Consider the following 13871-nt stretch of genomic DNA (forward strand, 5'->3'; position numbering starts at 1 on the left):
CCTGGGCTGCTGGCTGAGTTTCAGTCTGCTGGGTGCTATGGTTACGTCTGAGGAATGAGAGCACTGGGCTGTTAATAATTGATGGGGTGTTTGCTACACTATAGGTCTGCTTGCTCTGAGTAAAGTTTTCAAGGCTTCCTACACAGACCCTGCTGTGTTTTCAAGATCAGGAAACATTAACATGGCAACACAGAGCTTTGACGGTATCTGTGCTTCATGGTTAACGTTTATGCACGCCCCAAAGTGTGGGCGTGCTGGTATCTCTCCCTTTCTCTCCTGGTTTGACTCTGATTATCCCTGCCCTGCCTGGCCAGGACGACAGTCACAGTGACTTGTAGCCAAATTGTTTGGAAGGAGGGAGGAGGAGCGGTTACGCACATCAAGGGTGAACAGAGACTGAAATAAAGATTATCTTCGTATCACTTCTTAAACCAGAGATCTTTCATCCAAAGTTTGATGTTTGTATAATAACAAATTTAAATAACTGGTTGGGGCATAAAATAACAGATGTAAGTCTTTGGCTAAGGTTCAGCCGGTTGGAGAAGGGAGCCACCGGTCAGTGGGGGCACTACTACAACTGTATTATTAATATGTCTGTGGAGAAATAGAGCACGGACAGAAACTACTACTGTTACTAAAACAAACACTTAGCAAAGGTGTGCCCCCTCTAGTAGGTAAATAACCATTCATTCCTCTCTCAGGACTTTAGTCTGTTCAGCAGCAGAGTCACAACTGTGTTGCTGTTAGATTAAGGCCACTCCTCTTCCTGCTGCTGCTGCTATAACAACATGCAAACTACAAATCATCGACCACCAACCACCTTGTTCCGCTCCAGGTCCTTCAGCAAATTCCCACTACTGCATCATTCCAACAAGCCCCACTGATAAATATAAATGACTCAGAGCAGTATAGAGACTTCCTTACACAGTGTTAGTGGTTAATGAGGAAAATAGTAAAGCTTCTCTGTGTAAACATCGTGCTTCGGAAGACAAATACTCAAGAGGTTTACAGAGCGGCTGTAATGACACAGGCCTGGGCTTTGTACCTTCCACTCAAACAATGGATGTTCTCATGGTATGTGCTGTCAACAGTGTGTAAGTACTGTGAGCACCCACTTTACATCTACCTGGAAACCCACGTCTTCACATGGGTTATGAGAAAATACTCACACAAACTAGGGAAAACTGATTAACTCATGTCAACAATTCTGCTTCAGTCCCCAAGATGTCTATTTAGAAAGATCACTATGAATAAATATAAAATTAAAAACAAAAAGATCAGATATATGCAAATGTGCATTTGGTGTTGGTAAAGCTGAACTGAACTGAGAAATGGAAAACTAGACAATAACAAGGGTATTATGATTAACAATAAACTACATTAAGAGTTGTTAAGACCAAGTAACCTTCACCGTTCAGTGAGCAAATGTCTGTTTTGTTACCTCCACCAAGGTTATGTTTTCATCTCGGTGCATATTGTTTGTTTCAGCAAGATAACACAGATAAAGGAACCCATTTCATTTTTGGGTGGATCGGAATAAAGGGTTAGCGGATTCTGAATGTTTTTCTTTAACATTGCGAGAGCATGAAGATAGCAATAAATGCATGGATTTTAAGGGAAACATATGACATATTTAGAGGACTGATATCTGAAAATCAGGATCCAACAGATTTAATTGTGACTTCGTAAAGACGCTGTTGGGGATTAGCAGAGATATCTGCTCTCCTGGATGCCCTTCTAGTTGATGAAAACATTGCACTTGACCACAGCGGCAAATGGTGCTAATAAATGGGAAGAAATGCTGTATAGAAATAACAGATGTTCACAGATAAAGATTTGCAGGAAAAGCTGTATCAGACAAACATATGAGGGTATTCCATCCAACATTGCAACACTATACATCATCTAATAATGAAGTGATCTTCCTGACAGAAGTCTTTCACGCTGATCAATACCCTTCATTTGATTCAGGATGTCATTATATAAAATACACACGGACCCAGCTCGGGCCAGAAATGACCCGTCACAGGAGTCTGCAGATCAGCAAACAGATACATGACCCCCATACTCGCAGCACCGGGTCGTTCCTCAATCAGACATTGCATCAGTTAAATACAGTGATTGGAGCGGAGGGAGAGAAACACGCAGATGTTTGGGAATGTGGAGTCGAAACTATTGTGCAACTCTCTGCTGGCAAACAGGTAGAAACTTGCATGTGTGGCAGAACCAGTAAGGTGAGCTTGAGGGAAAGTGGGGCTTGAAGCTGTCAGCCACCAACCCGGACACCCCCCCACATACACACACAAAAGGTCTCACTTCATCCTTATAAAATTATGAAAGCAGACAACCCTAGGACTTTAAACTGACTTTAAATTGTTGTGGGCAGCTGAAATAAAACCGTATCCCTAACCTTGACCATGACTAGTTCATACCTAACACACTAACCTTAACCATGACCAGTTCATACCCATCACTAACCTTAACCATGACCAGTTCATACCCATCACTAACCTTAACCATGACCAGTTCATACCCATCACTAACCCTAACCTCACCACAATTCAAATCTCAGCCCTAACTTAAACCAGGATCTCAGAAATTATGTTTTGCCTCATTAAGACTGAGCCATGGTACCATGAGGTCCACTGTACCTGTCATGTTCTGTGTTGTCACCGGAAACGGTCATACAGAGGCAATAAAAACGAGAACACTCGACACACAGGTGCTTCTGCTTAAGCTAGAATGAAATATGCTGCTGTGAAATAAAGTGAATAACAAACCACACACCATGACAGCAACAGGAACTGAAACACAGGCCGGTTAAGACTTAAAGAAGTGATGCCACCATTAGACTTTAACTCCTGTCCTATCTAGTCCTGGGCTGTAGGACATGCTCACGGCTAACTCGGAGTTAGCTAACTCGGAGCTAGCTAACTCGCCTTAATCTTATTTTTTAATGAGGTTACAGCCACACGTTTCCCATAGAAATGTCAGGTTTTCTCGTAAATAACTTCAGTGGAAGTTTCTCTCCAGCTCCGTGTCCCTCTCGCCATTGTGCTGATGTGGACTGACAGCCACGCTCCACCTGTGTGCACCCGGAAGCTGAGGAGACCCACCTGTGGACGTGCTGTCTGCGGGCTCGGTGTCTCCTGTCCTCCGCTGTCCCTCCACTCGTCTGTCCCTCCACTCGTCCAGCAGCTGCGCGACTCTCCGCGGGTCAAACTCTTCTTCGGAGTCTCGTTTCCGGAGTTTCTCCACAATCCTCCAGGGGACAGGTGAAGGGGCGTGGCGACCGCGGCAGGACGTACAGGTGAGTTTCGCGACGTCATCACGCAGCGCCGCGTCACCGAGCAACAGGAAGTGTGTAGGCGTAAACAAAGTACTCCACCCAGGGTTGTTGGTGCCAAGAGTCCAACCCAGTAAATGTCAAAAGAAAATAAAACCAATGAGCCCTGAGCTGCTTGTCTTACATGTTCAGAACAGGAAATAAATTAATTTATAGTAGGCAGCCGAAACCGGACAGATAATAATAATTATACTTTATTTTATTACAGTTTACTTCCTTGAATTAAACAGTCTGTTTATAGGTTTATAGCCATAAAGGAGAACATGGCATATGAAATAGAAATGTGTAGTCAGCTGTGTAATCTCTCTGATTTGATTCATGATTTAACATATATTGTTGTAAGGGTGTAAAAATTTAATTTTTTTTTAAATCGCATTGGAACCTGTAGGACTTTTGTTTTTATTAATTTAGTGTCAATATTTAGATTTCACAGTTGGTTATTGAGCCCAGAGTACCCTGCACCTTTTTTTGTTTTATCAGTAATGAAATATTATACTCAAGTCTTTTATTTCTTTATTTCCTCCAGGGAGGTTATTCATCTCCCCCCCCCCACACTTTTGTCAACATTGTGAGATAGGATTTATTTATTTATTTTTTACATTTTCAAAGATTTCCTGGAAACAATTCAGGGGTCTTGATTACAAAATCTGACACATTTAGGGGATCATGGCGTTCTACCCAGGGCTATTCTAATTCAACTGAGTTGCAATGCAGCAACAATAAAATACTCCAATCTTAAAGTGTTAATTCAGCAGAACTATTAATAACTATATACACTGCTATGTTTATTTCTCTATTGTGCATCACATTTCTATATTGTTGTAGCAGTCTCATGGGAGCTGGTTGGTGGGACAACCTTTGAACAAAGAGACTCGGCTTCAGCAATCTTCAAGTTTTTATTTGTTTACAAAGTTAAGATTGCAATTTCATATAGTCCTTCCTTTAATGAGTAGAAAACCTTTTTAAAGAATTAGTCGAAAGGCACAAATTTTACAATATATACATTTGGATCTAAATTATAAATATATAGAAAACAAAAGCACAACCCAGAATAAAAGTGCTGAACACAGTTTCTTTTTTGTACAGAAAAAATAGGCTTTGTTTAAAAATACATACAATCAGTAGCATGTTTTTTGTTTCATTTTTTTGTTAGCAATAAATTATTTGAGAGTAATAACATTTATATAATATGCAAATGGTGGAGAAACGGGAGAGATGGTTACACTATATGCAGAGCAATCCATCGAAGATAAGAAACACAACAAGCCTGCAACGCTCAATCATAACCAACAAGAGAACAGTAACTTGATTATGCCATTCTTAGTGCAAAAATGATACCTACATGATAAAAGACTACACTATTACATGGTTTGTTTTGAAAAAAAAAGCTGTTTCTTACTAAAGATGCTCCGTATCCCTCAAATGCATAAAGCTGTATTTGTGTGACTGTAACACACAGAGTCGAAGGCAAATCTTTTGCAGACTGATGTCTTGGAATGTGCCTGATGAGGAATATTGAAAGCAAAATTAACAAGGGTACGAGGAAAACGTGCTACTTCAAGAATCTGCAATTAAAAAAAACAAAAAACATTAGCATGTATATGTGATACTGTGAGTGAGTGAGTCACTCTGAACCTAAAATTCTGTTGAACTGATGGAGAGAAAAGGCTGCGACTGATCAATTGCACGTTTCAGTATAACCTGGGTGCACATAGACTCAAAACTCTGTGAGCTTCAACAGGAATTAAACGTCCGATGACTGCAAAAGGTAACGAGAAAAAAAAAACATCCACAGAAAAATCATGTTCCTTAAAAAAGAAACAGCATTTGATTTTGCCCTAAGAAGGCATAAACATGTAAAATCACTGACATCTTCACAAGGACAAACTACAAACCCATCACATTAAGTCTAAAACATAAATACAGCAAGAGTCACAGCACAAAGTTAAGAAAAAACAGCACGTGTATTGGTTAGTTTCACCACTTGTTATTAGGGGGAAATGATATATTTCTACTAACGCCCCGCTGTTAAACCTCTTATAGGTTTTTCTTCCTGAGATTGATAAAAGGTCTGATATCTTAGAGCCAGTAACTTTAGGGGTGTCTCGTGGAATACTTTGGTATCTCTCTGTGAACTGAAGGCCTGACAGAAGGACAGAAGAAGATGGAGAAACAATTATACTTGAGGAAACAACAAAAAAAGCAAAATGAAATGAGTAGAAATAAATCCAGACACTGTACAGCAGTACAGAACAGTGCAATCTTATTTGGTGGCAGGTTATAATAGAATTTGTTTTATAGCAATCTTGACAACAACAAACGTCCCTGACCAAACATTTTTTTAAACTATTCTAATAAGCAGAATAACATATCTAAAATCTAAATTTCCCTTAAATATAAATAACAATAACTTTTATAATAACGATGACTAAAACATCAAGAACGCATTGCGCTCATCCCGTGAAAACTCACTGTACAAAGGTTGACTCTGATTAACTGAAAGACTTTGAAGCACAACAGAAAAAAGAAGATTCATACAATGCGCACGTAGCTATAAAGCTTTGCCTGTTGAGCTTTAACAGTAATGAGGCTTTTCTGTTCCATCTCAAATGTAGAATATGGTTTTATTGCTTTTTGATCATCACTTGAACGTATCCCAACATCTTGTCATTAACAGTGCATCGATTTCACTCGTGGATGGCCAGAACTCACAGGGTTTTGAATACCTAATTTTAAGGACAGTGACCATTACAAGTCTACACGTGTCAAATGTAGTTTATTTAGAGCAGTAATGCCTGAAATTGAAACAAGTTTCCATAATTATTTGTTTTATGTTGAACTCTTCCTGAACCCAGTGTAACTTGTTGCTACTGTCAAAGTGTTCAAAAACAACAGGGTTTTCCTTTTTAACCTAGAGAGAATTTAAACTCTTTGTCATCCTCTGTAATTCAAGACTGAAACTGTGTAAATTTGTCATCATATATGAAAAAAGACACATGAAACAACTCAACAAAAACACTTGAGACCTTCCTGAGAAATTCAAAGCCAAATCAAATCAGGAGTCATATCGCTAAATGTTACTGTCAGCTTTAAAAAAAGAGACATTTTCTTTATCAATGCTGCTCGACTTGTTTGTGCCATACTGAGCTCCCAGCACATTGTCACAGCTCCACAGACCATCAAACAAGCACATACAGGCTCGATGGAGGCTTCTTCCTGAAAGCCGCCACCAGCATAGTGTAACACAAACGATGAACGACTGACTGAAGGGGGGCTAATAGTTAAATAGAAAGACACCATATTAAATAAAAATCAAAACCAATGCTCAAAAATACAAATCTATACATTAGGCTACATGGATTTTTAGACTGCATTTATAGATTTCTCCAAAGGCACTGTTTGCAACAGCAGACTGCTCTTCCTCTCCCGTTTTCCTCACTCTAGTGTTCATACAAGCAGGGAGAGAAACAAGAGGGAGCTCGTAGAGGAGAGAATGAAAACTGAGGCATTTCATGGCTAATCAGCTAACAGATTTGATGTGTTTCTGTTGTTTTGTCTCCTCGTCTTCCAGTTCAACACTGTCTTTTGTTTTCACTTAAACCAAGCCTTGCATACAGCCTTGATTTAGCCAAGACAAATGGCCGAGAAGCGAAGTAACAGTAAAGCAAAGTTGAAAAGATGTGGTGTTAACTGGGGAAAGGCATTTCGAGCTTCCAGCAACTTTCGCTGATCATACCTAGTACAAAAGAATCAGCAGCGGGAGGTTTTATTTTTAAAATTTTCACACCTCGATGAATGAGCTTTTTGTTTGGACAGCTCGTATGCTCAATAAAATACAGTTATCACATGGTTTGTTTTTGTTTCACTTTTCTTTTAACAGCTGCCTTTCCCTGTGGAGGACACACTTTGGTGTAGAAATCTGGTATTGATCGAGCCCGCCATCACCTCGACAGCCTCAAGCAGGTGAATGCTACAGGTGGGTAGAGGGAGGGGGGAGCAGAGCGCAGGACAGGCAGTGACGTGACTATAGGCCCTGAGGGGAAAAGGAATAGGTCCGAGGGTGCGATCGTAGACAGCAGCAAACAAGACGCAATCTGCTTTCAAACATAAAAATACTTTAAGAAAAACACAGTCCGAGCTGTGGACATAACTAAGCTCTCAGTCTTGTGGCAGGTACTGGATGACAGACTTGCGGTCTGAACCGGACTGTAGCATGCTGTTCAGCGCCTCGCGGACGTCGAGAGTGGCAGAACTGCAGTGGCCGTTGGGTAAGGACAGAGTGTCCGACTGGGTGAGGAGAAAGGAGGGAGAGAAACAGGGGGAAGGGCTGGGAAACAGAGAAGAAGAGGAGGACGGGTTGGAGAAGAGAGAAGCGGGGGATGATGTTGGGATGAGGGTGGACGCGGGCGGGAGACCACCGGGCACGTGAGAGACCAGGTTGTTCGACACAGACGAGGGGGCGGAGGTGGAGGAAGAACAGGAGGAAGCAGAGGATGAAGGGCTGACTTTCTGCTGGGGCATCTGGGGAGAAAGGGGCACGTCAAACAAATCTAACAGGTTCTGATGGTGGTTATTGGCGAGCAGGCTGTGATTCTGCTGCTGCGTCGTCTGCAGATGCTGTGGTGGTTGCTGCTGCTGCTGCTGCTGTGTCGCCTGTAGATGTTGTTGTTGTTGTTGTTGTTGCTGCTGCTGCTGTGTCACCTGCAGATGTTGCTGCTGCTGGTGCTGCTGCTGTTGTTGTTGTTGTAGCAAAAGAGGCTGCTGTATTTGTGCAGCGTGCTGAGCATTCAATGCACTCTGGGAAATCAGAGACTCCAGGTTGTATTCGAATGCTGCTGCGTGTCCGGCCAGAGCTTCAAGAGCCAGCCCGGCCTCCGTGGTGTCTGGGGAGAGCGACGGGGAGCTGACAGTTAGGTCCAAGATCTCATTCAGGGGATTCTTGGAAGACAAGCTTTGAGACAGCGTGGCCTGATTGAGTGGAAGAGACGGGTTCTTCAGCTGTGGAAAAGAGGAAAGGAAAGACTGGGGGTAAAACTGAGAGAAATTTGAGCTGAGGCTAACGGGGTTGGGCAGAGGGGCCTGGTTGTTGTTGGTTGTGGTGGGATTGTTGGGCCAGCTGTTATGGGTCCGTTGCTGCTGCTGCTGCGTTTGGCTGGGATTTCGCTTTAAGGACAACAAGTTCTGGGGGGGGGGCTGTAAGGTAGACTTGCTCTGGCCTGGCATTCTCTGCAGCTGAGAGAAGCCCCCAGTTTGTGCCCTCAATAGAGAGTTTTGGTTCAGTTTCAGTTTGAGGAGCTGGCTCTGGCTGAGAGGCTGAGGGAGGGACTGGTTAAGCATGGGCTTCTGGTTGAACAGATTCGCCAGAAGGTACTTGTTATCCTGCTCCATTTTACGCACGCGCTCCTCCGCCAGCCGCTGATCCGCGGCCTGCTGCTCCTTCTCCTTCCGCCTCCTCTTCACCTCCTCGTCCATTAGCAATAGCTCTTCCCGCACACGGGCCACGCAGTTCTCTGGGATCTTGATACCTTGGATAGAAGAGAAAAGGTCAGGTCAGTTAGTTGTGAGGAAAATACTCTCAATATGTTATTAACTTAACATATTATATAGTATCATTAATGTTAAAATCATTACCACATGTATTAACAGTAGTAAACAGAGTTGTGTTGTTGAAGATGTAAATATGTTTCTATGCTTGTTTTCCCCCCCTATATAATACATATCTAGTACTTTTTTTTATGGTGTAAGGTGTCCTTACACTTTCGTATTATCATGGATGTGGCTGAATACTGAATTGAAAAAGAAAACACCTTCTTTATTTTTGGGCTAATAGCTCCTCAAGCTGGTTAGTATAAATGCAGTGCTCATCGAGTCAAATAAAGTAATTTTAATTTGTCATAAGAATGTGTCAGCACTTTGATAACATCCCATGCTACCATCAAAACAACTCGTCTGGAAATCTGGGTTGGATTTTACGGTTTACACTACAGGTGTGAAATCTGAGCGATATTTAGAAAGCGAGTACAACTAGTCACCATGTTGGTGAGATACTTGTCCCTTCGGCAGGGTGATGTACTTACCGACTTGCTTGTTGTGATCCTTAGTTCTAAGACGGACAATCTGCAAGATGCTGGAGCTGGTGATGTCAGACACCACGTCGGACACACGCTTCCACACGCGCAGGAGAGCACCACACAACATGTGGTACTGACGCAGGCGCATGCCCTGCAGACACTCCTGGCCTTCCTCAATTTTCTTACACTTCCCATTCCTATGGAAAAGTAAGAGAAGAAAAAAAACGTCATACATACACTAAAAGAGCCTATATATTTATTATCCAAATGTTTATGTATGCCAGGTTGAGGAACTGACTCTGTACTAGCATCAGCTGACAAAGACGGCACACGTGTAACTTGCAAGTTATTGTTTCATGAGTTCTCAGGTGATCTGCAAATCCTCTGGAAGGGCATCTGACCTCTAAAGCACCCTGACTGAATCCTAATAAGTACCAGGCTGATTGCATGTGGTGAGCCATTAATCCCAAGGGACAGTGTGGTATATTCCTGCTTACCAGTTGGCATGGCTACACTTCTTGAAGGAGAAGGTGAACTGGTTCTCCCAAATGTCTCTAGCTTCCTCCGGAGTCACCTGCAGAAAGAGGCACATGCAGAATTTAACAAAGATTTCTTTCACAACACATGAACTTTGGTAATAATGAGGCGTCTTTATCATCTAATCGAAAGTATTATTATGGTGGGGAGGAGGGGAAACAGGAACAGCTTTAATGAGAAACATGAATGAAAAGGAACTTCTACTTCCCCGCTGTCAAATTTATATGCCTTGAGCATTGCCTGTTCCAGTGCTCCTGCATTGCCACAGGGGGGCAGCAGACTCCATATTCTAAATAATCCAAATGGACTGCAAATCAAATAACCTCAAGAGACATGAGGAATCGCCCATGAAAATGCGCAGCCTCCGTTTAATATCTATCCTTTCCCGCAAGGAAACCGTTTTCGCAAACAAATGGAGACTTCATACTGTCACTGATGTTGGCTGGTTTATCAACAGAAAATTGGGTCATTACCTTCCGGTAACGCTGGTGTAGGTTGTCCAGGCTCTCGGGGTGGCTCTGCTTGCCGATATTAGGCTTGAAGACAACAAAGTTCTTGCCTCTTCCTTGCTCAGCCAGCAGCACACATGGGTGGTTTCCTCGCAGCTGTGGAGAGGCGGCATAGACAGTGAATTTTTGTTGGAAGAAAATCCAGATCAGCGAGCATCCACTATGACATCACACTGTTATTCTGTGACGTATGGATTCAATCAATAAGAGGGACTCACCTTCTGGGACAGATAGAATCCCTCATCGGCGCTGTTGAGCTTCTGAGACCTGTTGAAGGCCTCATCCCAGGTCAAACCTCTGTCCACACTGATCTGCAGGGGCAAAAAAAAAAGACTAAAGCATGAGCTAAGCTGCCAAACAACCATAAACTGCTTTCCTGAAGTGAGACCGACTCTTGCATAAAAGTTGAATGTATTATTCTAAACATAAAGTTATACAAACCCAGGCATGTTCCCAACTTGCTAAACTGGTCCTGGCTGTGCAGCATTCTGCTCTGCTGCCAACTTTGAAATGTCAAATGCAGGTTAGGCTGCAGCCGACAGCTAAAAGCAGGATATACTAGTAATCATCCTGTTCCCACCTACGACTATTGTCTACATAGGTTCCTCAGCCCCGGGCTAATCCTGTATGATCACATTTGAACTGCAAGCAAAGTGTTATCAAACCTTATTCAACTGCAGATGTTTCTACTCTAGTTACATGTGAGAGTGATCAGATTGCATTGTTATATCTAGCCATGCAAAAACTGTGTCATTACAAATCTTAATAAATAGTCACTGGTATAAGTCATGTACGTGGGATCCACAATGCTCAGGCTTTCTATGCAGGTGCAACAAAGTAGTAGTCATTTTTGTCAAGATAAAAACAGTCACGTCCACTAACACCTGCTAACATGTGGCTTTTGTCTGCAATTTGAATAGATACAAATCGGAATTCTCTCCCAGGTCAAATGACTCTGCATTAAACAGAATTTCAACAGTTCCAGCTCTTATTGGCAGTAACAGTAACTTTTCACCTGGGTGAACGCGCAGGTTTAGAAAGACAGCGAGCAGAGAGAGCATCTCAGCAGTTTGTGTGTTTGTAACATTGAACATGATGCAAAGGGCAAGCCTTACCAGCATTTAAATAAAGACTGGTCCTGGATTGCATTACTGCATTATGTCTGTGCTGATCAGACTACCTGCTGCCCCTGCCCAGGCTGATATCTGCATCAGTGGTTGCCAAACTAGGGGTCAGGACCCCCTGGAGAATTGCGAGTCACAGATGGAGTATCCAAGATGATTTACAGAAATCTAATATAGTCATTTTGTTTAACAGAGGTCGCAAGTCTTTGCCGCGGTTTCTTTGGGGGTCATGGGCTCAAGGTTTGGTTTGGGAACCTCTCATTGAGGTAGACAGCAGTGGACAAGATAACCCAGGATATGACCATTGTCTCACAACATAGAGGAGACCAGTTATCCACCTGATACGTGGTTATGGGATGCCTACCTTATAGAGAACAACCTGTCCATCCTGAGGGTTTCCAACTGTCAGGAAAGATTCCTGCTTCTCCTCATAGATCTCGTCATTACCCGGGGCCAGGTCTGTCAGAGACACAACATCACATGTGAACCAAAAATAATTACACACATAAAACAATTAGAGGTTTTAAAAATCAATCTTCAGGATCCAATTACAGTCCAGTCTGAACGTTCTGCATGTTGACAGACAACACTGATGAGAGAAACAATGATGTCTGTGCTCTACAAATAATACCAATATAATTAATTCATACTTTAGTTGTTGTCTAGTACGAGTAAAAAGGCATGTCAATGCAATTTAGAGTTAAAGCAGATTCCATTAATTTGTTTTCTTTTTGTTTTTTTGAATCTCATTAGAATTACTGTTTCATTACTTAAATTAACCCTAAAACATTGTATTTCTAAGTAACTCTTTCCTACCTAGGATTCCCATATCGTATTTGCCCTCCTTCTTGTCCTTCTCGATTAGATAATCAAAGTTATCAGTGAAGTACTGGAAGAGATAGTTCTGCTTGTGGACCTCCAGGCCAAGGATACGATTGAGGAACTTGGTGATGCTGCAGTCTGAAATATAAACACAACACAAAACAGTTATTACAACTAATTGTCGGTTGACGGATGATCCCACAACGTGGATGAGGTGTATTTTTGTCTTTGAGTACTCTACCTTTCTCTGTATTGATCCCAAAGCGCGGCTCCTTACAAAAGATTCCTACATCCATCATTCCAAGTTTCATTTCTGAAATAAAGAAAAACATAGTTGTTTCACTGAAAAATCACAGTTTGACTCTGATTTAGTCGTTTCTTTTTTACCAGATGCTGACATACCTCTGAAGAAGATGGCCTCACCCCCTGGATAACCTTTGGGAGGGGGCACTTTGTTCTCTATGTGGCCTAGGATTGCTTTGGTGATCTTATCCAAAGCCTTGGTACCGTACTGCAGGGGAGAAGGAAACACAATAAGTTTGGTCCAAGTCTTTCAGACGTAGCATTAAGCAATTTAGCAACACAAATTAACAGTTTAAATGAGAGATCCTGTGCACTGCTGAAGGAGAGATAGATCTAAATTGTTTAGATAAAAAATAAGCACTTTGAAGGTAAGGTTCTGAAGTTCTTAAATTTCCTCACCTTGTTTTCAAAATTGTACTTGCTCAGGTCTCTGGATTCAGTGGCTCTTCTGTCTCCATGTGTTAAAGCCCCCTGCAAAGTGGATTATTATTATTATTATTAGTAGCAGTAAAGGTCACTACAGAGCATGATAATATTAACACAGAAAATAAAGCGATGAGAACCTGTGTTCGCTGTTAAGCTCCCATAATACAACCTGACCTCAATGCTCAGATTAGGCATGAGAGGGAATAACTTTAACAGCTAACAACTCACAAACAGATGGATATATGGTCACTATTCAATTCCTATAAAACTACAATAAAATTGTCATGAAAATGATTAGCTCTGTTCGTCTCCATCATAGTTACTTATACTGATTCCATGATTGTAATATGGATGTTATGATGTTGCATTAACTTTTTAAAATTTGGGGGAATCTTTTAAAACTGCACCACATGGTTTGAAGATTGTAGTGGAGTGCACTCTCCGCTGTCAGCACTTAAACAAACACTCTCACTTAAAACTTCAATGAAAAGCTTTATTTATAATCAGTCAAACTGCAGATATACGTTTTTGAAATATATTTATATTATTTTTTTTTATAACTCTGTGATTTATTAGTGATTTGTGTGGATCTACAAAAAATCTGGACCTAAACTTTCGACACAAGTCTTATTTGAACTCTGTTAAATGCAGATACATTTGCTCTGCAGCAGCATGGGAAAGTTATCACACAAACACACACGCACACACACTAGTGTGACTACCCCGCCTGGTT

General features: G+C 41.8%; 1 protein-coding gene across 7 annotated transcripts in view; it reads right to left on the bottom strand.

The window, feature by feature from the left end:
- Positions 1–4229: 4229 nt before the first annotated feature.
- sbno2b (strawberry notch homolog 2b) overlaps positions 4230–13871 on the bottom strand; it is a 63311-nt gene continuing 53669 nt past the window's right edge. For all 7 annotated transcript variants that reach the window (XM_061077684.1, XM_061077683.1, XM_061077681.1 and 4 more), the window contains 10 exons: positions 13112–13183; positions 12812–12920; positions 12651–12722; positions 12404–12547; positions 11952–12046; positions 10682–10774; positions 10428–10559; positions 9915–9991; positions 9424–9614; positions 4230–8871 (listed from right to left, as the gene is read on the bottom strand). In XM_061077684.1, coding sequence (XP_060933667.1) covers positions 7505–8871; positions 9424–9614; positions 9915–9991; positions 10428–10559; positions 10682–10774; positions 11952–12046; positions 12404–12547; positions 12651–12722; positions 12812–12920; positions 13112–13183 — 2352 coding nt within the window. In that variant the 3' untranslated portion in view covers positions 4230–7504. The remainder of the gene's footprint in view (positions 8872–9423; positions 9615–9914; positions 9992–10427; positions 10560–10681; positions 10775–11951; positions 12047–12403; positions 12548–12650; positions 12723–12811; positions 12921–13111; positions 13184–13871) is intronic.

Source organism: Limanda limanda, chromosome 9 (assembly GCF_963576545.1).
Source record: "Limanda limanda chromosome 9, fLimLim1.1, whole genome shotgun sequence".
NCBI lineage: Eukaryota > Metazoa > Chordata > Actinopteri > Pleuronectiformes > Pleuronectidae > Limanda > Limanda limanda.